General features: G+C 33.4%; 1 protein-coding gene across 2 annotated transcripts in view; it reads right to left on the reverse strand.

The window, feature by feature from the left end:
- The window catches only part of PTPRO (protein tyrosine phosphatase receptor type O), a 210,587-nt gene that overhangs the window by 14,877 nt on the left and 170,178 nt on the right, over positions 1-25,532 (reverse strand). For both annotated transcript variants that reach the window (XM_074268963.1, XM_074268962.1), the window contains 6 exons: positions 25,228-25,263; positions 18,254-18,335; positions 15,184-15,274; positions 14,034-14,110; positions 13,063-13,197; positions 11,090-11,212 (listed from right to left, as the gene is read on the reverse strand). In XM_074268963.1, coding sequence (XP_074125064.1) covers positions 11,090-11,212; positions 13,063-13,197; positions 14,034-14,110; positions 15,184-15,274; positions 18,254-18,335; positions 25,228-25,263 — 544 coding nt within the window. The remainder of the gene's footprint in view (positions 1-11,089; positions 11,213-13,062; positions 13,198-14,033; positions 14,111-15,183; positions 15,275-18,253; positions 18,336-25,227; positions 25,264-25,532) is intronic.

The raw sequence follows: 25,532 nt of genomic DNA on the forward strand, positions 1-25,532 counted from the left end.
TACAGATGAAGAAACTGAGGCACAATGAGATTAAGTACTTTTTCTAGAGTTATACAACTATTGAGAATCAAAAGTAGAATCTGAACCCAAATTTTCCTCACTCCAATTTTGCAACTCTAACCATTAACCAAACATCTGCCTCCAGCACCGAAGATCTAATATTCCAGAAGAGAGAAAGTGAACTAGTAATTTGCTAGGTTTTAATATATTAGGATAGCAGTAACCAGATTAGAAAGAAGGGGGAAGACGTTCCAAAAGTGATGTCTTCTCTTTTTGTTTTATACTTTCTCACTTGGCGATCTTATTAGCCCCTCCATCCATGTTTCCAATTATCTGTTATGCAGATTATTACTATGTATATGAATGAATGGATCAAAAATTTTTAAGTGCTTACTCTGTACAAAGCAGTATGCCAGGTGCTGGGGAAACAAATAAAAAAGTATGACAGTCTCTGCTTTTAAAGAGCTCACTTTCTATCTGAATAGATATTTTTATTTTTCTCCCAACTGCTAGTATGCATTTCCTACCATCACATAGATATCTCAAATCATATGGCACAGTGATCTCATACTCAATATATTCAAAACAGATCTCATTTTATAATATTTCATCTAATATTGCAATAGCGGTCAAGTTGGTCTTCCTGACTGAGCTTTCTCCCTATTCCAATGCATCTTCCAAGTTGTCAAGGTGATAGGTAACTTCTCCAAAGCTTAGATCTGACTGTCACCTCTGCTCCAAGCACTATAGTGCCTCCAAATTTTCTCCAGGATAACACAGAGAATCTGTTTGGTATTTAATGCTGCTCATTACTTTACCCCTTCCTGCCTTTTCAGTGTTCTTACAATCTACTACCACAACTATACCAACTACCTTGCAGTTCCTTGAATAAAATATCTTTTATTTCTGTGTCTCTGTACTGGTTGTCTTCCATTTCTATTATACTCTGGGCACTTAACCTCTGCTTTTTAGTTTCTTTCATTTTTCCTCCCAAGACTCAACTCAAAGGTTTTCTTCAAAGGGAAGCCATTCTAGTTTTCCAAGCTGCTAAGGTATCTCTTATCAAGTTATGTTCCATCTACTCTGCTGATATTCTGTATATTCCTAGTTATTCACCTAATTATTCACATTATATTAGAGTGTATGCTTTCTCTTTGGGAAATTAAGTCAAGGCAAAATACTGGTGGCTGTTAAGGCAGATAATTTAAAGACTAAAGGTTGATTTTTTTGGGAAATGATCTGTAAAGGAATAAACATTATATTGGCTGCTAAGGCAGGTAATTAAAAGGGTGAAGGTTGATTTTTTGGAACATTGTATTGACTATGCTCCCTATTGGCTGTATTAGCTTGAGAATGTCATGTAATCTCTCTGGGCTTCAATTTACCCATCTGTAAAATGGGGATAATAATATTTGTACTCTACTTCATAGGATTATTTGAAAGTGATCTATATGATATGAAATACTTTGTAAATATGACCTATTTTGTTAGTCTGTTGTTATTGTTAATGTAATTATTCTAACACAGATTTAGTTGAGTATGATAGCATATATAGTAATCTCTTGTTTATTGAGAATTCTTGGGAAACAAAAGGTTTATATTATTAGTGTGTCCCTTATCCAACTATATGAATTATCAACTTTCATTAGAAGAAGAGAGATAAAGAAGAAACATTTATTAAGAGTCTGTGTTCCAAGCACTGTGCATCCTAACGTATTATCTCATTTGATCACATAATCAAAATTGTACATTAGGATGATAAATCCGATTCTTTTTGTAGGAATTAAAGGAAAAGGGAAAAGGTCTAAGGATAAAGAGCTCATTTCATAGGATCATAGATTTTGAGTTAGAAGGGATTGAAAACTGGAAGATATACTTAGCATTAAAAAAAAAAAACTATGGTAAATATGATTACTATCTGATGATTGGACAATAATTTCTACTGTCTTGTAGATGTGCAGAAAGCTGTTTGATAATTTTTTTGAGATTTTGTTCTAATCCATAGTTTTCTCTTCCTTCTTTGGCATTAGAGTATCTCTTCTTCATTTTTGGTCTCTAGTTACTTGACCCTACTCTAAAGGGCAGATTTCCCCCACCTTTTTTTCTTACACTTTCCTAGTTAGTGGTCTTATATGATGGGACTATATATATATATATATATATATATATTTTTTTTTTTTTTAACTATCCCTAGCTTCTCTCCTAAGCTATGGTTTCAAATAACCAAATAGTTGTTGCATATTTTAAATTGAATGTCTTGTAGGCAGTTCAAATAGATTTCCAAAAACTCCCACTCTTACTTCAAAACAAAACTCAGGGGGCAGAGCCAAGATGGCGGAGAAGATACACACACATTTCTAAGCTCCTTTCTACCCTCAATACCAACTAGTTAAATCAGCCTCAAAAATAATGCTGGAGTGATAAAAACCACAAGGATGAGAAGCACAACTTACCAGCTGAAGAGAATCTGGAATTTCGACAGAAAAGGTTAGTTCCAAAGGGGAGGAAAAAAAAGACCGGCAACAGGGTTGGACTAGGTGCTAGCACATTGTGCCAAACAGGCTGGGGAAAATTCTGGGATCAGAGAAGCCACTGAAATAAAGGAATCTGACATAGGCTAATAGCTCTACTCTGCTTATAAAACAGCAGATCAGAAGAGAAATCAAAGGCACTTTAAAATAAAAAACCATAAAATATAATCACCCCAAACCAGAAGTGAACTAACACCTATCTCAGTACAGCTGTGCAGCCACCTTCTGCTGCCTGGGGCTTCTCCTTGGGGAAGTTAAGAACCTGAACAGCAGGGACACAGCCCGGGGCAGCCTCTAATCCACAGAGTGAGGAGCTCAGCCCGAGGCAGTGGAATTCTCCCAGTAGCAGAAATTGCCTCAGCAGTGGAACCACTGCAACAGCAACTGTGCTTTCTGGGCAGAGACTTCTGGTTTGAAAACAGGGGCTTTTCAAGTCAGCTGCTAATATCCACGGCCCCACGGGAGGCTTTGGCTGGGGTTTGTGGCGCTTTTACTGTTCAGCCCCTAGCCTCAGGGCAGTCGCTAGGCCACACAGCAGAATCCTTCACTGGGTACTCCTCATAAGGCAAGCTGTGCTAACCACCATTGAGTCATTTTGGGGAGAGGGAGGGGAACTCTCTTCCAGAGCTCTCTCTTAGCCCAGTCACAGGATTGCTTCATCCATCCGGTCTGGGAGGAAAGCTGGTAAATTTCCCACCCAAGGGCAGACCCCCAACAGTGTTCACAATGAGTAAGAAACTGAAGAGAACGATTGACACCTTCTATACAGAGAAAGAGCGGATATCCAACTCCGAGGAGGCCAACAGCAGAGAGTCTCCAGATACACCCTAAAGGGGAATGATACCTGCCCCCCATCACATAACTCTCTCCTAGAAGAGACTATTAAAAAGTTAAGAGGGTTTGAAGAAAAATGGGGAAAGGAAAGAGAAGCTATGATAGAGAATAACAATGTCCTGAAATTTGAGTTGGAAAAAATAAAGAATTCACAGGAGGTGCAGGGAAACAAAATTTGTGAATTTGAAAAGGTTAAAAAAATCACAGGAAAGTAGGATTTCTAAATTGGAAAAGATAAAAAAATTCCCAAGAAAATAGGATTTGTGATTTGGAGAAAGAAAATAACTCACTAAAAAAAAAAAAAAAAAAATGAAATGGAAAACAATCCAACAGAGCAAAACAATTCATTTAAAAACTCAATTGGACATATACAAAAAGAACTAAAAATGTGAATGAAGAAAATAACTCATTAAAAATCAGGACTGAACAAATAGAAATGAATGATTCATTGAGAAACCAAGAATCAGTCAAACAAAACAAAACAAAACAAAAAAATGAAAAGCTGGAGAATAATGTCAAATATTTACTGGGAAAATCTATAGACCTGGAAAATAGATCTAGGAGAGATAATCTGAGGATCATTGGACTTCCCGAAAATTATGATGAAAAAAAAGAGCCTAGATTCTATTTTACAGGAAATTATCAAAGAGAACTGTCCAGAGATAATAGAAACAGAAGGGAAAATAGGCGTTGAAAGAATTAATCAAACACCTTCTGAAAAAGACCCTAAAAAAAGAACTCCATGGAACATTGTTCCTAAGCTGCAGAACTATCAAACAAAGGAAAAAATATTGCAAGCAGCTAGAAAAAAGCAATTCAAATATCAAGGTGCCACAATAAGGGTCACTCAAGATCTGGCTGCCTCCACATTAAAGGATCGAAGAGCCTGGAACCTGATATTCTGAAAGGCAAAAGAACTAGGATTGCAATCAAGAATAAACTACCCAGCTAAGTTTAGCATTTTCTTTCATGGAAGAAGATGGTCATTCAATGAAACAGAGGAATTCCATTTGTTTGTCAGAAAAAAAAAGAAAAGAAAAAAAAAAAACAGGCTTATACAAAAGATTTGATCTATAGCCACAAGAATCAAGAGAACCAGAAAAAAGATAAAAAGAACTCTTGAGAACTGTATCTCTGTTGTGGATATACAGAAAGCCCACATGGATAATTTGATTTTACTGATATAACATAAAAAAGGGATGTAGTAAAGGGAAGGGGATATGATCAGAAAACAGGAAAGGAGAGATAAAAAGAGGGAAACTACATCCCAGGAAGAGGCATAGAAAATTTACCACATCTGAGGGAATTTAGAGAGGGGGGAGAAACATTGTGTGAATCTTACTCTCAGCAGAGTAGGCTCAAAGAGTAAATAATTGACCTATTTGTTTTTCAGAGAATTCTCTCTCACCTCATTATAAGGGGGGAGAGGAAAAGGGAAAAGGAAAAGAGGAATAAAGGAAGGGTACAAGAAAGGGGAAGGGACTAAAAAGGGGGGGAGGGATACTAAAAAAGGGAGAGCTGCACATCACAAGTGGGATCCATAAATTCAATACTGGGGAAGGGGTTCGGGGGACAAGGGGAAAAAAGCATAATCAGGGGATAATATGATGGCAGGAAATACAAAATTAGTAATTTTAACAGTAAATGTGAATAGGATGAACTCTCCCATCAAAGGGAGGCGGATAGCAGACTGGATCAAAAGTCAGAACCCTACAATATGTTGTTTACAGGAAAGACATTTAAAGCAGGGAGACACATACAGAGTAAAGGTAAAAGGTTGGAGCAGAATCTATTATGCTTCAGGTGAAGTAAAAAAGGCAGGGGTAGCCATCTTTATCTCAGATCAAGCAAAAGCAGAAATTGATCTAATTAAAAGAGATAAGGAAGGAAACTATATCCTGCTAAAAGGTAGCATAGAAAATGAAGCCATATCAATACTAAACATATATGCACCAAGTGGTATAGCATCTAACTTCCTAAAGGAAAAGTTAAGAGAATTGCAAGAAGAAATAGACGGTAAAACTATAATAGTGGGAGATCTCAACCTTGCACTCTCAGAATTAGATAAATCAAACCACAAAACAAATAAGAAAGAAATTAAAGAGGTAAATAGAACATTAGAAAAACTAGGTATGATAGATCTTTGGAGAAAACTGAATGGTGATAGAAAGGAGTATACTTTCTTCTCAGCAGTTCATGGAACCTATACAAAAATTGATCCTATATTGGGACATAAAGATCTCAAAATTAAATGCAGGAAGGCAGAAATAAGAAATGCCTTCTTCTCAGATCACAATACAATAAAAACTACATTCAACAAGAAGTTAGGGATAAATAGACCAAAAAGTAATTGGAAACTAAATAATCTCATCTTACAGAATGATTGGGTGAAACAGCAAATTATAGAAACAATTAATAATTTCACCCAAGATAATGACAACAATGAGACATCATACCAAAATTTGTGGGATGCAGCTAAAGTGGTAATAAGGGGAAATTTTCTATCTTTACAGGCTTACTTGAATAAAATGGAGAAAGAAAAGATCAATGAATTGGGCCTGCAACTTAAAAAGCTAGAAAAAGACCAAATTAAAACCCCCCAACCAAAAACTAAACTTGAAATTCTAAAATTAAAAGGAAAAATCAATAATATTGAAAGTAAAAAAAAACAACTATTGAATTAATAAATAAAACTAAGAGTTGGTTTTATGAAAAAGCCAATAAAATAGATAAACCTTTGGTAAATCTGATCAGAAAAAGGAAAGAGGAAAATCAAAGTGTTAGTCTTAAAAATGAAAAGGGGGATCTTTCCACCAATGAAGAGGAAATTAAAGAAATAATAAGGAATTACTTTGCCCAACTTTATGCCAATAAATTTGATAACTTAAGTGAAATGGATGACTATCTCCAAAAATATAGGCTTCCTAGATTAACAAAGGAGGAGGTAAAATGCTTAAATAGTCCCATTTCAGAAAAAGAAATAGAACAAGCAATTAATCAACTCCCCAGGAAAAAAATCCCCAGGTCCAGATGGATTTACATGTGAATTCTACCAAACATTTAAGGAACAATTAGCCCCAATGTTATATAAACTATTTGAAAAAATAGGGGATGAAGGAATCCTGCTAACTCCTTTTATGACACAGACATGGTACTGATACCTAAACCAGGTAGATTGAAAACTGAGAAAGAGAACTATAGACCAATTTCCTTAATGAATATTGATGCTAAAATTTTAAATAAGATATTAGCAAAAAGACTTCAGAAAATCATCCCCAGGATAATACACTATGATCAAGTAGGATTTATACCAGGAATGCAGGCCTGATTTAATATTGGAAAACTATTAGTATAATTGACCATATTAATAATCAAATTAATAAAAACCATATGATCACCTCAATAGATGCAGAAAAAACATTTAATAAAATCCAACATCCATTCCTACTAAAAACACTTGAGAGTATAGGAATAAATGGACTATTCCTTAAAACAGTCAGGAGCATATATTTAAGACCGTCAGTAAGCATAATATGTAATGGAGATAAACTGGGACCTTTTCCAGTAAGATCAGGAGTGAAACAAGGTTGCCCACTATCACTATTACTATTCAATATTGTATTAGAAATGCTAGCCTTGGCAATAAGAGTCAAGAAAGAGATTAAAGGAATAAGAGTACATAATGAGGAAATCAAACTATTACTCTTTGAAGATGATATGATGGTATACTTAGAGAACCCCAGAGATTCTAATAAAACGTTATTAGAAATAATTCACAACTTTAGCAAAGTTGCTGGATGCAAAATAAATCCATATAAATCCTTAGCATTTTTATATGTCACCAACAAAATGCAACAGCAAGAGATACAAAGAGAAATTCCATTCAAAACAACTGTCAAGAGTATAAAATATTTGGGAATCCATCTACCAAAGAAAAGCCAGGAATTATTTGAGCAAAATTACAAAACATTTGCCACAAAAATAAAGTCAGATTTAAATAATTTGAAAGACATTAAGTGCTCTTGGATAGGCTGAGTAAATATAATAAAGATGACAATACTCCCCAAACTAATCCATTTATTTAGTGCTATACCAATCAGACTCCCAAGTAACTATTTTAATGACCTAGAAAAAATAACAACAAAATTCATATGGAAGAATAAAAGGTCAAGAATTTCAAGGGAATTAATGAAAAAAAAAGTCAGATGAAGGTGGTCTAGCTGTACCCGATCTAAAGCTATATTATAAAGCAGCAATCACCAAAACCATTTGGTATTGGCTAAGAAATAGACTAGTCGATCAGTGGATCAGATTAGGTACACAGGACAAAATAGGGCACAACTATAGCAATTTAGTGTTTGACAAACCCAAAGATACCAACATTTGGGACAAGAATTCATTATTTGAAAAAAGCTGTTGGGAAAACTGGAAATTAGTATGGCAGAAATTAGATATGGACTCACACTTAACAACATATACTAAGCAAAAGATCAAAATGGGTCCATGATTTAGTCATAAAGAAGGAGAAGATAAATAGATTAGAGGCACAGAGGATACCTCTCAGATCTGTGGAGGAGGAAGGAATTTATGACTAAAGAAGAACTAGAGATCATTATTGATCACAAAATAGAAGATTTTGATTACATCAAATTAAAAAACTTTTGTACAAACAAAACTAATGCAAACAAGATTAGAAGGAAAATAACACAATGGGAAAATTTTTTTACAGTTAAAGGTTCTGATAAAGGCCTCATTTCCAAAATATATAGAGAACTGACTCTAATTTATAAGAAATCAAACCATTCTCCAATTGATAAGTGGTCAAAGGATATGAACAGACAATTTTCAGAGGATGAAATTGAAAGTATTTCCACTCTGGGAATTGAATGTAAACTGTTTGCACTACTGTCTTTCTATCCAGATTACTTATACCTTCGGAATCCAATTCTTACTGTGCAACAATAAAATTGTATTTACATACATATATTGTATCTAGGTTAAACTGTAACACATTTAATATGTATGGGATTGCCTGTCATCTAGGGGATGGAGTGGAGGGAGGGGAAAATTTGGAAAAATGAATACAAGGGATAATGTTGTAAAAAAAAAGTTACTCATGCATATGTACTGTCAAAAATTATAATTATAAAATTAATAAAAAACAAACAAAACAAAACAAAACAAAAAACCTCATCTTTACCTCATACACAAAAAAAGTATTTTTCCTCAAATTTCTGTATTATTATTGAGGGTACCACCAATCTTCAAGTCACAACAAATTCAAAACTTTCTCATTTCTTCTCTATTCACATTCTATTAGAATGTATGTTTTCTCCTTGGAAAACTAAGGCACAATAATAGTGGTTATTAATTATCTGCCTTAACATCCAAGACATTCAGTGATGCCCATCAATTGAATAATGGCTGAATAAGTTATGGTATATGAATATTATGGAATATTTTTGTTCCAGAAGAAATGACCAGAAAGATGATTTCAGAGAAGCCTGTAGAGACTTTCATGAACTAATTCCAAGTGAAATGAGCAGAACCAGGAGATCATTGTACATGGCAACAACAATATTCTATGACAAACAATTCTGATGGATGTGGCTTTCTTTAACAATGAAATAATTCAGGCCAGTTTCAATGATCTTGTGATTAAGAGAGCCATTTACACAGAGAGAGGACTGGGGGAACTGAGTGTGGATCACAATATAACATTCTCACTCTTTTTGATGTTGTTTACTTGCATTTTATTTTCTTTCCTTTTTGGTCTGATTTTTCTTGCACAGCATGATAATTATATAAATATATTTACATATATCGGATTTAACATATATTTTAATATGTATAACATATATTGGATTGCTTGCCATCTAGGGGAGGGGGAGTAAGGAAGAGAAAAAGTTTGGAACAAAAAGCTATGCAAGGGTCAATGTTGAAAAATTATCCATGTATATGTTTTGAAAATAAAAAGCTTTAATAAAAAAAGAGTATTTTCCTAGTCTTCTTGCCTCTCTCTATCTGGTAGTGTCATCATGTCACTATTTATCTTGTATGTTCTGATTTATCTTTCATTGGAATATAAGCTTCTTGAAAGTAGAGATTGTTTCATAGTTCTAGTGTTTAATACTTTCAAGATATTAGGAGATGTCCTGATACTAGCGCTAAGGTCCAGCAAGCTGTGCCCTGAGATTGGTGTAACAACAATCCTTTATACTAATCCTCTGGATGATCTCACCCTCTGGCAAAGTCACATAATTATTGTACTCGTTTGATCAGCACCAAATGTTCTCTGAGCTCAGATGAATTCTAGTTATGCTATGAATCAAACTTATCTCATAGTTGCATTACCTACCCTTGTCAGGACTATGGCTCACTCCATAGCCATTGGAATGAGTGTTGAGATTAGCTATGTTAAAGTAGGTCCCCTCACCAGGGATGGGCCCCAGCCCATGTGTCTACATCCCCTCTTTGCTTGCAAGTTATCTCCCTCACTTTGAAATTAAATTTCTGTTTGACTCCTGACTCTCCTGTCTCTAGCCTGCTCTGTTCACTCCAGCCATGCACAGGTTAGTGGACAATTTGGGTGGGTTGACAGCACAGTTATGGCAGCTCTTAGCAAATACTTATTGGTTGATTGATGAATGGATCCATGTGACATTAATCCATATTGAAAGGAATGGAAACTGCAAAACCAAACTTCACCTATGAGATTATATGCTGGAAAATTTTATATTTCAAACTCCACAGGCATCAATGTCTTGCTTGATTGCTAATCTCTTCACCTGATAAGAGAATTTCCCAACTATGCCCAAAGGGCTATCAAATTGTGCATACCCTTTGATCCAACAGTGTCTTTATTGGGTCTGCATCCCAAAGAGATCTTAAAGAAGGGAAAAAGACCCACATGTGCAAAAAAGTGTTTGTGGCAGCTCTTTTTGTAGTGACAAGGAACTGGAAACTGAGTGGATGCCCATCAATGGGGGAATGGCTGAATAAGTTATGGTATATGAATGTTATGGAATATTATTGTTCCAGAAGAAATAATCAATCAATCAGTGTAGCTAAATCTTGATGCTCATACCAATGCCTATGGAGGGAGTCATAGCCCAGGATGATTTCAGAAAGACTAGAGAGATTTACACGAATTGATGCTAAGTGAAGTGAGTAGAACCAAGAGAACACTGTACACCTAAACAAAATTATGTGGTGATCAACTCTCATGGATCATGATCAACTCTTTTCAACAATGTGGCTATTCAGGCCAATTCCAATAGAGTTGTAATGGAGAGAACCATCTGCACTCAGAGAGGACTGCAGGGACTGAATATGGATCATAAATAGTATTGTTATCTTTTTGGTTGTTGTTTGCTTGCTTTTTTCTTTCTTTCTCATTTTTTCCCTTTTTGATCTGATTTTTCTTGTGCAGCATGATAAACTGGATTGAATTATTAGATTGGATTATTTTCTGTCTAGAGGAGAGGAAGGAGAAAAATTTGGAATACAAGGTTTTACAAGGGTGAATATTGAAAAACTGTCTTTGCATGTATTTTGAAAATATAAAACTATTATTTTAAAAGAAGAGAGAGAGAGACAGACAGACAGAGAGAGAGAGAGAGAAAAAGAGAGAGAGAGAGAGAGAGAGAGAGAGAGAGAGAGAGAGAGAGAGAGAGAGAGAGAGAGAGAGAGAGAATATTCCTCTATGATCCCCTGCTACTTACATAGCTGATTCGGAAACTTCTATAGGCCCAATCATTATGTTCCTCTTCAGAGGTCATCTCCACTGTAATGTCTCCATAAGCAATGGGTTCTTCAGTAAAGGGCCAGTAATGATCACATTTTACCTGCAACAAAAAAGGACATTTGATAATAAATCAATTAGGCTATTTTAAGAGAAGACTAGAAATTTATAATCTTATTTGATTCTCTCTCTCTCTTTGGTCTTTAAACTTCACTTTACTAAGGAGCAAAAAGATCCAGGCTGAAATCCAATCTCTGACTCCTGTGAAATCTCTAACTTCCCTCGGGCTTTGGTTTCTCTGTAGAAGAAAGGACTTAGTTTAGGTTGCAAGAAACTTTGCTCAGTGTTAGGCATATGAATATGAAAATTAAATCATTTCTATCCTTAAAGAACTGAGATTCTATTGAAGGAAATAACATGTACAAATATAAAGATGTACAAAAAAGAAAAGCTATTATCTTACTATTAGGGAGGTATTAGCAACTGGAGAAAATCAAGAAATATGTCACATAGGAAATAATCTTAGGCTAAGTTTTAAAGGAGATTAGAGTTTCTAAGAGGCAGAAGTAAAGGATGAGTGCATTTCAGGTATGTGGAATAGCCTGTTCAAAAGTAGAGATACAGTACCAAATGTGAAGGACAGTAAGTATATCAATTTAGTTGGATCATAGAATGTATGGCAAGATGTTATGTGTAATAAACATAGCAGTAGGCTGGAAACAGATTGGGAAAGATTTTAAAAATAAAATAGAGGAGCCTATATTTCATCATAGAGCAACAGGAAACCGCTCAAGCTCTTTGACTTGAGTAATGACTTGGTTCACCATGTACTTTAGAAATATCACTAGATGCTGTGTAGACTATTCTTTGGAGAGGAGAGAGACTGGAGCCTGGGAGGGTCAATTAGGAAGTTATTGAAATAAAACTAGACAAAAGAATTGATGAGGGCCTGAAGTTGAATAACAGCCACATGAGTTGAAAAAAAAAAAAGGTTATGGACTGAGAGATTATGCAAGTAGGATTGATAAGAGTTGGCAACTGATTGAATGTAGGAGGAAGGTAAGAGAGTATAAAGAGTAAAGTATGACAGCTTGTGAAATTGGGTAACTAGAAGGATAATGATTGTCTTGATAGAAACAGGGAAGTGAAACTTTTTTTTCTGAATGTTAACTATCTGTATTACTGTGGGTCTGTCCCCAGCCTAAGTTTCAATATTTTGATTTTAAAATGAGGATAATAAACCTATAATACCTTTTTATATATTTGCAAGAATCAACTGGGAAAATCCATATAAAGCAGTTTTGCAAACCTTAAAGAACTATGTAAAGAGCAACTATTATTATTCTAGAAAGCTCAACCATCAAACCACAAGCTAGAGCAGGGTTCTACTACACTGGAAAGATTTTTTTATAAAAGGCTGAGGAAAGGACTATATTTCTGTAATCTGAAGAATAGCTTAGTTAAGTTGAAGCTGACCCTGGGGAATGTGGAAGTGGATCAGGTCAAACAATTTGCTCTTGGGTCAGAAACAAGGTAGGACTAGAAAATTATGAAGGTGAGATGTTTCAGAGATTGACTGATAGTATTTCTGAAAGTAGAGTCTCTGTGTTGTGATCAGAGGTAGCAGTATTTGAAAAAAGTGAGTATAGCCTTACAGGGTGATTACTTTGCAAGCAATAAGACTCATTTGGATGAAAAAGTTCTATCAAAATCAAACACCCTAATTGATGTTAAAGTTTTATCAATAGGATTACATTTTGAAATTTCTTTCCCAATACTTACCACATTTTCTACCTAAATATTACATATATATAATATATAGCATATTAATATATAATAAATATAATAAAATACCTTTATTTATAGATTGTATAAATACACATAAGCCCTGTTTTCAATAGAAACTGAAGTTTTTATTAATTTTCCCACATAAAATAGAATTTAGGCACTTACCCGCCTTTTTTCATTACACTGAGTGAGCATGACAATAATCTGTGACTTCTGCTGAAGAACCATCTTCCAAAAATCATTTCTGGTTTCTGGGAGGGGTCCTTGTGTGGCAATGTACTCCTGTGGTGAATTATATCCCTGTTTTAAAAAAATTGTGGTAGATACATTACCCATAGGCCATTGCCAACATTAACACCTCCTGAATGAGCAAATTATAAGCACCTGCAGCATTAGCATGGCAGGCCTGATTAAAATAAAAATTTGACTCTGACTATATACATTTTCTTAAGATTAAATTTTGAAAAAAAATTTTAGTGTTATAACCACAAGGCTAATTTAAACGACTATATAGAACTTTAGGATTTCCACCATTATTTCCAAGGCAACCTGACGATTTCTGTCTTTAATCTTTTTGAGCAGTTGGTTGGATTAGCATCCCAGAGACTCAGCTGTTGCTATTTCAGCTAGTTCAGATCCCTGGCTTTGAACAATCACAAAAAGTAGAAGTAGTTATTGGCATCATTTCTATTTCAATTTACACTAAAAGTATTTAAAATAATATTTGAAAATGGAAATAAAGATAATATGATTTTATTCATTCATTTTTACTCTATATTCTGAAAAAGAAAAATGGATATTGTCCATTAAATAATAGGGAAGGTAAAAGAATTATGAAACATTTAAAGAATATTTTCCCCTGGAACTGACATTTCTCTCATTTTATCTCCCAGTATTTAAATTTTTTTTTGAGTTTTTATATTATCTGAATGTATGTCTTACATTTCCTTTAATTTCCATTATTGAAACCTATGCCTTTAGGTATATTTGTATTATTTATATCAGGCTGTTCATGGCAGATAATGAATGCTTACTGAAGAAGTCTGTTCAAATTATTCAATTATATATTTGTATATGTACATTATATATATTCTAATATTTTTCATCAGTTATGCTTGGTGATTCTTTTTACTTACAGGAATATAGTTGGCATTGATGTAGTCTGCACCTTCCTCTTCATTCATGGAGACTAGTCTGACACGGCTAAAGTCATCTGTAAAGATGCCAGAAGGAGGGGAATTATATTCACAATTCTTAATGGAAGATGGGTATTGAATGAGTCCTCAACTCAAGTGTGGGCTAATTCAGCAAAAGTTAAAGAAAACTTCAGAATAATGAAGGAACATGAGCACCAGCTGGGCAAGGGCCACATGCCTCCTAACCTTCAAAATGTTTTCATTTAGATTATTTTAGGTTGTAGCATAACCTCCAATACTGTTGGGGATTTTTCCTCATATGAACTCTCTAGCTACATTTGACATATTCCCTATACATTTGATTTCTGAACCCAAATATAAAAGTTTATATTTTTCCTTATTAATATGTTAATACAATTAAATCTCAACTCATAAAACTTCTCATTATTCCAGCTTTTTTTGATTCCTGATTTCACCATCTAAATATATTAAGAATCCCTACCAGTTTCATGTCATCTAAAAGTTTCACAAACATATCATCACTTGAAACATTTTCTCAGGAGACATGACTATATATGTCATCTTACTCTTAGAGTATTACAGGAGTTATGAATGTCCCTTTGCAAGAGACAGCTTGAGGGTAGACCTCTTTGGTGATGAAGGCACTTTCTGATTTCACAAATCCTTAGATGGCATTCATGGCACACTTCAGCACAGAGGAAGAGTGGAGTCTGGTTAGAAATGAAATCTTTATATTGTGTTGTCTGTTTCTAACATATGACTCCTATTGCAAAAAATGTTCAGATTGAATCTAGCTTGTCAGTTGTAAGTAGGCATTTCAGATAAACTGTCCTTCACTTTTTCCTTCCCGATATGTTAAATAAATATCAACTGTTATGGAAACCCTTATTTCAATCTCAGATTGAAGCTTAATGTTTTCAATGAATGTTAAATATCTATAATATTCTTTAATATAGTAGCACCCATTTGTTACCATTTCTTATCAAAATGAACAAACAGCCAGCAAAATTTTAACATGGTATGACATAATTTTATCATAATTTTTAAAAGCCTAATAAGCTGCTAAAAAACAAAAACTTTGGCCCTTGAAATATACTAGCATGACTGGGACAATATTCAGTACACTTACATGGTAGAATATTTGTGTAACGGTTTTTACTTCTATTCAGTGGAAGATCAGCAGCAAAATGTGGAATATCCAGTCCAATTAGCTTCAACTCCTATTAATGGTAGAGAACAGAATTCTGAGATAATATTCTAGAACTTTTTTCATTACCTAAAAAAGGCAGAGGGTCAAGGTACCCCTTACACTGCAGAAGACAAGATTATAATTAAGGAAATTTCACTAAATAACTGGGAAGTATTATCAGTGTCCTTAGAAAATTGGAGTATGGACACAGTTCCACTGATTTTCCAAGGGAAATGACAGTAGTCTAAGAACCAACTTAACAAAACATAGAAAAACAAAGAATGGGTCCTACTAAATATAGTTCCTTTCTATTTCCATTGGGATCATTGTGAAATGATAAAAAAGAGCACAGAGGAAGTTAATTATTTCAGTTTTAAAAGCCTCTATAAATAAGCGTTCTTTGTCTAATGACCAATGAATTCCATCAGTATAGATATTCTTATAAAATTTGAAGCCAGAAAATAAAAAGTAATTGCAACTGAACAAAGAATGATTTAAAGATTCTTATTAGAGAGACAAACAAATAAGTTGTCAGAGTTGGTTTCAACATATTATCAAAGGCAACAAAAAACATTATGTCATATGGTCTTGATCCTTTTGCTTTACAGTGCTTATCTTGCATATAAACAAGAGATCATCATGAAGATAATTTAAAGTTACCCATCAGCATCTGTTTTTAGAAATCATTTTATTAATATAATTTTAACATCACCACAATTTTCCCCATGTTCCCCTCCTATCCATCCCAGATAGCCATCTCATATAACACAGAATATTTTTAAAAGAGGAAGAAGAAAAAGTAACAATTAGCAAAACCTCTTAATACACTGCAACAATATAAAAACATTGAATGTTCTACAACAATGACTTTTCCACGTCTGAGAAGTAGTAAGAAGTGGCATCTTTTCATAGTTCTTCTTTAGGGCCCATAATCTTTGTAATTTTGCAACATTCATTTCTTATTATTTATGATTGTTCTTTCCATTTATATTATTTTAAACACTGTATACATTTTCTTAACTACTTATTTCACTTTGCATTAATTCCAGTAAATGTTTCCATGCTTTTCTGTATTCATCATAGTTGTTATTTCTTGCAGCACAGCAAGATTCAATTATATTCATATAGTATTATTTGCCTAGCCATTCACCAAATTGTGCAGATTTACTTTGCAGATTCCAGTTCTTTGCCAGCACAGAAAGCATGGATGTTTTAGTCACTTTATTTGCATAATTCAAAATTGTTTTTCAAAATGATTGTACAAATTCACACCTTTATTTTTTGAATATTCCTTGCAGAGGAGAAAGTGGTAGAGAAATTTTACAACCTGAAGAACTATACAAGATCTTTTAAATCAAATGAAAATGTACTGGGTGATGCTGAATGTCATCACATATACATACACAAAAATGAAATTGTATCATAATAGATTGGAAATAACTATTTACTCATGTGGAAGTCATATCATATTAGTTATGTATGCAATAAAACTAATAAGAACAAAGGACAAAGAAGAGGACACTGTAAAGTTATCATAGCACTAAACTGAATTATTCAAAAAAGCTATTAAAGCTTTGAAAAATCGAAAATGGAAAAGAAAACAACCCACTCATATTGACCCTGATTATCATCATTTCTGGCATGAGTTTACCTGATATAAAATTGACAGCAGAATGAATATGTAAAAAAGGGTCTCTACATTCCCCTCACCAGAAAACACTTGATTTTCTTGCCGGATGAGGAAAGGTGGGAGCCAAGGGAGATATTTAAAAAAAAAAAAAACTATGGAAGAGAATGAATGATTTTTTTAGTAACATCTTGTAAAGAACAAAAAAAAAAAAACAGTGGAAGCAAAATCTACAAAAAGCTTGGCATGAAATACAAATAAGCTTCAACTTCCCAAGAAGTCAGAGGAATCTGGTAGAAGGAAAACAAATAGATGTAAAATGTAATAAATTTTCCCATTTTACTATATCAGTCTGCTTTCATCATCAGTTGTATCCAAATTTGTATCCTAAAATTCAGTGACGACTACATCAACTAAATAAGACAAAGTGGGACAAATAGAATGACTAGACAATAGTATATACTGCAATAATCCATACTGGAGACACCATCATCTGATTGGGGAGAGAGGAGTTCCAGAGGGAGATCCTAAGTGTGGATTTTTGTGGAAATTTAAAAAAAAAGGCATTTTGCAACTCAAGTTCAGAAGGTGGAAAGTTGAATATTGAAGTTAAGTAGCTGCCTCTACTTTCAGCATCCAGAAAATGCTTTTGGAGTTAGTAATGAGGGTATCAAGTTCCATCTGAAAAAATAGATATCTGGCTCTTCCTCCTCCCTTTCTGTCCAAAAGGGGCAGAAGTTGATTCCAAAGCTTATTTTATTATACATACATACATATATATATATATACACATATGCATATATATGTATATATATGAAAAAAATATATATATATACTATTTTCTATTCAAGTATGATTTTTTTCTGACTAAATAAAATCTACTTAAATCTGTGAAATATCAAAATGAAAACAAGAGAGATGCAAATTTTAGCTCAAAGTGTAAAGTTTTTCCCTAGTGATGAGTTTAAATCAAATGAAAAAAGAATCTCATGGCTTTAATTTATTATTATTATTATTTTTTAAAATCAAAGTTCCAATACAGGGTAAAGATGAACTTCAAGATTTTTCTGCTTTTAAGCTAAAATCAAATCAGTGGCTACTGGTCAAAGGGGATGGGCTCTATTGAATTATCCTCATTATTATTTTCTCCCTGGGGATGCTTAGCTAGTGGTGAGGCATTAGGTCTGGCTACATAGAGAAGAAAAGAGAATGGCTGGGAAAGTCCAGCCTGTCCACATTCCAAGGATGGGAATCATCGAATTGCAAATTGAAGATTTTCCTTTCTCTTCATTATATTCCACCAACATTGACAGATAATTTAAAAAAAACCATACCTTTACATGTAAATATTTGTTTTATTGAATTGAATTGAATTATACTTACTTCAAATTGCAGAGAAAATTTGTAATCTGAATCTTTGGCCATCTCTTTGATATAAGAGTCAAAGTCATCCAGCTGAATAGGACTTTATTAAGCACGAAGAAAATAATAGAATAGAATATTGTTAAAATATAGTATTATGTTTTAAATGAATATTAATAATTAATAAGACATCTCATTCAGTGATATAGTGTTGCTCTAATCTGTCTTTCATGTTTAACAAATATATAACTTATAATGTTGAACTTTCATGATTAATATGACAACTCATACTCTTAAAATTCAATTCTCAACATTTTTCTTGGTTAATATTATCTGTCTTTTGACAAACTCTTTAATGGTAGAAACTTATTTTGCTGAACTAAGAAATTAAAGGAAATCTTTATATTTTCCTTTTTGTGTCATCTTTGATATGGTAAAATAAAATAATGTACCCTTCTACCTTTTTCATTAATTATTGAGACCATTCCAAAAGAACTCCAGCAATGCTGTTAACTCATTATAAGTGAAGTATTAGAAACTCAGGCAAAATTGAACTAAGCATTTATTGAGTGTTTATGCTTATTATGTATGGAGATATGTAAATATATATGACATTGCATATATTTGAAAATGTATACAAATATATGAATATTATATAAATGCATGTACTCCCACTTCTTTATTGACTCTTCATTTTGGGACAGAGTTAACCTTATTTTCTTAAAGGCATTTGCAACCAAGTGTAAGTTCTGACAAGTCCTTTACAGAATTGGAAGGTTTCTAATGAATATCATATATTTATTATACATCTCTTATATATATATAATATACATATATATATATATGAAAACCAATAAATATTTTCATATATATATGAATGTTTATATATCATATAATAATAATAGCTAGCATTTATATAGCACTTTAAAACATTTTATAAACATTACCTCATTTTATTCTTGTAAGAATACTGAAAATAGATGTTATTAGTATCTCCATTTTGAGTCAGACAGAGATAAAGTGACTTTTCTAAAGTCAAATGACACGCAGACTCTATTGAACCTCTGGTCTTCCTGGTTCCCTCAGTCTCACCATTTTAACTGGACCATTTTTTGCTCATGTACTTCTTTGATGGCAATTTCTATATTATTTCACTTCATAATAGTTAATAATGTGTCATGACACATTCATGTCTATCATGTTGCTCTCCATCACTCTTTGGGTGAACTTGAATTAGAATTCTTTGGAGATTAAAATATTTCACCACTCTTAGTCATTAAATCCCATCAAAACAAAATAATTTTTAAAATGGACCTTTCTTTCCTGGGAGAAGCTTAAGGTAATTAAAAGAACTTTGCAATTTCTAATAGTCTTTGAAGCTTAATTTCTTTGTTCAAGCTTAAGTCCCTATCATGGGGTGTTTCCCATGTTATCCCTACATAATTATAGAAGATATCTAAACAGTTTCAACACTTGATTTTTCCTGAATGGAGAGTTAATTAGGCTCTTTTGAATGATTAAGAATATCAATCCTTTAGTGCCCTGCAATGTTTTGGGCTGCTCTTGAATGCTCTTGAAAGACTACTGATAAATGGGATTATCTGGAGAACCTTGTCATCTGTGTGAGTCCTTCTTAAATTTGAACTTTTCATTGGATCATCTTCATTACCATGGCAATCCTATTGTTTCTCTGCTGATACTAACTGACTGGGTAATTCAGTAGATAGAGCAGTAGGAAATGCAGAGTCAGAAACACATGAATTTAAGTGACACCTCAGATACTACCTAACTTTGTGATCCCAGTCAAGTGATTTAACCTCTATTTGCTTCAGTTTCCTCAACTGTAAAATGGGAATAATAACAACAATTACCTCACAATGATGTTATGAAGAAAAAAATGAGCTAACAGGACATACAAAGACTAAATAAAAGGGGTGACTGGGATGGGGGAGCTCTACCAGTAGTTAAGGAAATCAGGAAAGACTTTTTGAAGGAGGTCATAGTGGAATTGAGCTTTGAAGGGACGTAGGGGTTTTGATCCAGACATGGGGGCAATCTAGGCAAAAGTACAGATGAAGGAAATTAAATGTCATGTATGTGTAATACAAATGGGTCAGTTTTGATAGAACAATTTTTAAAGAAAAGTAATATGTAATTAGTCTAAAAGATCAGTTAGAAAAGAAAAATGTAAGCTATATATAGACTTAGACAAATGTTTCAGATCACTCATATTAAGAGAAATGCAAATTAGAACAACTTTGAAATTATATTTTAAAACCATCAGATTGGCAAAGATGATTAATAAAAAGAAAATGACATTTCTTAAAGAAAACATAGGGTAAAGGGGGGATAGGCATAAAATACTAATAAGGGAGCTGTCCAAAAATTCTGAAAAGTATACCCTAAGCTCCATTAAACCATGTATTTCTTTTGATGTGGCAATATAATCATGTCTTTCAAAAAAATTAAAGATAGAAGAGAAAAACCCCATATGGGGAGGAGGAAGAAAATTTGCAACTCAAAATTAAAAATAGAAAGTATGTGATAAATAAATTCATCTAAAATTATTTGTAAGAAAGTTCTTATGAAAATCTATGGCAGATTACAAGGTAGAGAAGTTCAGGAGGCAGAGCCATGATGGCAGAGAATAAATAAGTCTGTACTGAGCTCTTTCTAGCTTCCTTCAGAATCAACACCAGGTCAAGCTTCTTAATGGATTTTGGAATGGCAAAACCCACAAACATTTGGAGTATAACATATTTCCAGCAGAAGATGTCTTGGAAACAGTCCAGACCATCCTCGATACAAAGAGGCCCATGGCAGAGAGGTCCCACATGGGGAAGCCAATAGGAGGTTCTTAGCCAAAATATAGCAGCATTGGCTACTCTGTCCTGATTCAGAAGCCAGTGGGCCAGTATACTAGATGTGAGCCTCTGATACAATTACAGAAGGCAAACAGTGAATTCCTGAATCCCAGCATAACAAGTGGCACTTGGCCACACCCAACCAGCTAGGGAAGGAAGCCTCTAGCACCAGCCCCAAAGCAGCCTAAAATCCCTGTTGCCTTGTAAAGAAAGCTCAAGACAATATTCCTCCTGTAACAGACTTTAACCTTTAAAAATAAGCAAAAAGGCAAAAAGAGATCTGAGTGTAGATAGCTATTATGGAGCCAGAAAAGAACAGACCTCAAACCCTGAGGGCACTAAAGGCAAAACACCTTCATATGAAGCCTCAAAGGGTGAGAAGAATTGGCCTCCAACTCAAAAGGCTCACTTGGGGGGGAAAAAAAAGAATCTTAGAAGAGAGTGAGAAGAAAAATGAGGAAATGAAAGCTTTGAAGGAGAATTTGGAAAAGGAAACAGAAATTGTTTGAAAAAAACAATTCCTTAAAAAATAGCAAAATGGACAAATAAAACAACTCTTTGAAAAACAGAATTAGTGAAATGAAAAAAGAGAACAAATTCATAAATATAGAATTGATGAAATGGAAAAAAAATCAAATGAATAAAACAACTCATTTAAAAAGGTCAATTGGTCAAATGCAAAAAGAGGTTAAAAAAATTAAGTGAAGAAAATAATTCACTAAAAATTAGAATTGAACAAATAGAAGTAAATGATTCAATGAAACCAGTCAAACAAAACAAAAAATGAAAAAAAAAAAGAAGAAAATGTAAAATACCTCATTGGAGAAGTTCATTGAGGAATACAATAAGAAACCCTAAATTAAATCATTATATATATTAATAATGATTACAACCCAATGATCTGAAGAGCCACGGATAGCAAAAATGTGTTGGAAAATTTGTCCTAGGAATAAAATCTGTGAGGGATCAATCATTGCAAATTATAGGAAAATTCCACATCTATAATTTGTGGATGCTTTCCAGAGAATGCTAGCCAAGATGAACATTGGATAACATTAAAAATAAAATTGATTATATTTTAATTGAAAGGAAAGACTCATAGATGAAGGAGTCAATTTTGGATCAACTACCTATGTATAGTGATGATGCATTATGATTGATAGGAAGGACTTCTCAGCTTTTCAGCAACCAAAAGACTCAAGATGGAAAATGTCATCTGCAACTGGAAAAGAATTGACAGAGTCTGAATGCAGATCTAAATATAGTATTGTTACTCTCCGGATTTTTTTTCTTTTTGTTCTGTTTCTTCGTTTACAACATTTCTAATATGGAAACATGGTTTATATGATTGAACATGTATAATCTATATCAGACTGCTTGTTGTCTTAGGGAAGATGGGAAAGGAGAAAAATTTGGAGTTCAAAATCTCAAAAATATTGTTTTTATATAAAATTGAAAAAATACTATAAAAAGAAAGAATTGTTAGGAGCCTCTCATTGAGGGAGGGGCAACAACACTAGATGTCAAGTATGCAGAGTTATGTTTTATTCTTTCCTTATCTAAGATGAATGAGTATTGCCTGACAAAATGGATCAACTTCCAGATTTGTGAGTTTCAAAAGCTCAGAAAAGGGGCAAGCAAGCTGTAATCCTTGCTACTGAGGGAGCTAACATTGATAGATTTCTCAAGATCAGACATTCTGAGCTGCAGTTGTCTAAGGTTGTCTATACCAAATCTGGCACTGACATAGTGAGCCACTTACCAGGATATCCTAAGCAGGATAGAAAGGGATCAGGTCAAAGCTCCCATGCCCATCAGTAATGAGATTAGGTCAATGGATAAATTGGAGAGATCCAGTCTCAAAAGGAGCTATCAGGAGACTCTTCAACTATCAAAATTGGTAGCAGAGTCACCAAAGCTTGGAAGAGAAGTAGTGGCTCTAATGAAGAGCCAACATTAAGTAGAGATCTACTTGATCCAGGAATTAGACCAGTTGATGAAGGAAGTGATTATGACATTATACCCCAGAAGTAAATTTGATGGAGACTCCATAAAAGAAAGAAAAGGATTGCTACAGTCTAGAGTTATGATGCATTACATGTACTTCCTACTTGTGTATATCACCTTCCTGTTTTAAATTTTAGTCCACTCTTCTCAGAGACTGAATAGGTGCAGAAGTGAGAATTTGGACTGGTTTGGGGATGTTTCTGTGATTCCTCCTCCTCTTCCTCCTCCTCCTCCTTCTCCTCCTCCTCACTTCCTTCTGACTTCTTCCTGACTTCCTTCTTACTTCCTCCTCCTCCTTTTTTTTTTTTTTTTTTTTTTTGCTGAGGCAACTGGAGTTAAGGGACTTGCCCAGGGTCACACAGCTAGGAAAGGTTAAGTGTCTGAGGCAGGATTTTGAACTCATGTTTTCCTGACTTCAGAGCTGGTGTTATAGCCACTGCACCACCTAGATGCCCCTGTGACTTTTTTTCTTGCTATACTTTCTAAGTGAATATTGCTTTGTAAAAGCTAACTGATATCACCTGGTTAATATATTGGAGGGTGAATCACACTGGAGGAAGACTTGTGAGTGATTGTATTAAAAACTCTAACTACTTAAGATTATTCCTAGAACCCCAAAGATAAAAATAATCATCTGCATTCTAGGGATTCAGCCTGGTAATGTGAATAAGTCGAATAGTTATATTAACAAAGTCATATCAAAGGCATTTAGAAATGAAATTGGAAGAAAAATCCTCCCCAAAGATTGTTTGACTGATTCTTGATGTCTCATTGAGTTATTCACATTCCATTATTAAATTGCATAAAATATGTAAATATTTTATAATGAACTGTTTTTACTCTCAAGGATAGTGAAATCATCACATGTAGCCTAATATCACAGGCTTTTGTATGCTTATTATAGAGAAGGAGACAGATGGCCTTAAAGGGAACAATAAAAACCAGACCAACTTTTTAGAGTAAAGATCTGTCCTGGAGGTAACACAATTTTGAGGGTTTTTAGAGATCAATTATCAAGTTTTCTGAGGGATATAGAAAGATATCAAAGAAATGAGGGGATACCGATAAACTTTATCACTACCCATAAAAGGAGACCATGGGAATATCAATTTTTATTGCCTGCTTTTCTAAGTAATTTTTTTTATTATTAAAAGAGTCTGTAAAAATATTTAGGAAAATCTTGATAAAAATATTGAAGAACAGTTGAGTTTTCACAGTTAAAATTCCACAGAAAACCAAATCTTAACAATTACAAATTGGCTGAAAGATGCAGAGAATACACAATTTCCTTGTGCTTATTGTTTGTTGATTACAAAAGCATTTGATTTGGCATCTTAATATTAACTTTGAGAAATATTTAATTAATGAGAAAAGTATTATATAAAAATAATGTTAATTCTAAGAATGCTAATACTATTAATTTTTGTCTATTCAATGAATTATTTCTATTTTATATCATCCATTCCCTACTGACCTCAAATAGGAGTGGGAAATTCCCATATTTGCTATTATCATTTTTGCCTATAATTAATAATGATCCAATATTCTACCAGAGATAAATATCAAGAACAAATTATTTGCATAAATGCCCCATTTTTTAATTTAAAACAACTTTTATTCTTAATGAAGGAAAAGCCTGAAGGGAATGGGTAAATGTTAATCTTTAATGATTATAATCTTGCTTCTGCTAACTGTTCTTATATAGCTGAAATACATTTAACTTGAAGAAATCACTTTTTGCTATTTATTGAGGTTATCTGAGATAGTACTTCCAAAAGCATTTATTATATGCCAAATGTAGTAAAAGGTCTAATCACTGAATTAAAAATGCAAGCTGACAAAACAGTCAAAGTATTGCTTATTACATAATTTTTTTTAATTTCAGAGGCATGTTTTGAACTCAACTCTTATTAACAATAATGTAAGACATAACTTCTTGGCTTAGTTTTATTCATTTTCTATATACAGACTTATTGTTTATTATAGGAGATATTTGTTTTCCAAATATCATCCTGTTTTTATGCAAGCAGAGTTTTTGATAATTAAGTGAAAATTAGTCAATCCATTCACACAGATATATTTAAATAAGTTATCAAGAGAAAAAAAAAACCCAGAGAAACCTACTTGGTCAATTTTCTCTTCTTTAGTCCATTTTTACTCCTGTAAATAATAATGAAAATAACAAAAAGAAGATTAAAACAAATTTATCTGGGAAAAACAGCTGATTAACATAATGACTTGAATCACAGAGATTTGTTCCTTAATTACACAAAACTATTACATTTTCATTGAAACTGACTCATTTTACTACTTTCTTAAAAATGAGAAAATGACTGTGATAAACTGAAATGTTTGGTTAAAAAAAACTTTTAAATTTTGATTACTGAGAATATGACTATATTTTAGGTTTCCTTATATTTTCAGATTGC

This window comes from Sminthopsis crassicaudata, chromosome 5 (assembly GCF_048593235.1).
Source record: "Sminthopsis crassicaudata isolate SCR6 chromosome 5, ASM4859323v1, whole genome shotgun sequence".
In the NCBI taxonomy this organism is placed as follows: domain Eukaryota; kingdom Metazoa; phylum Chordata; class Mammalia; order Dasyuromorphia; family Dasyuridae; genus Sminthopsis; species Sminthopsis crassicaudata.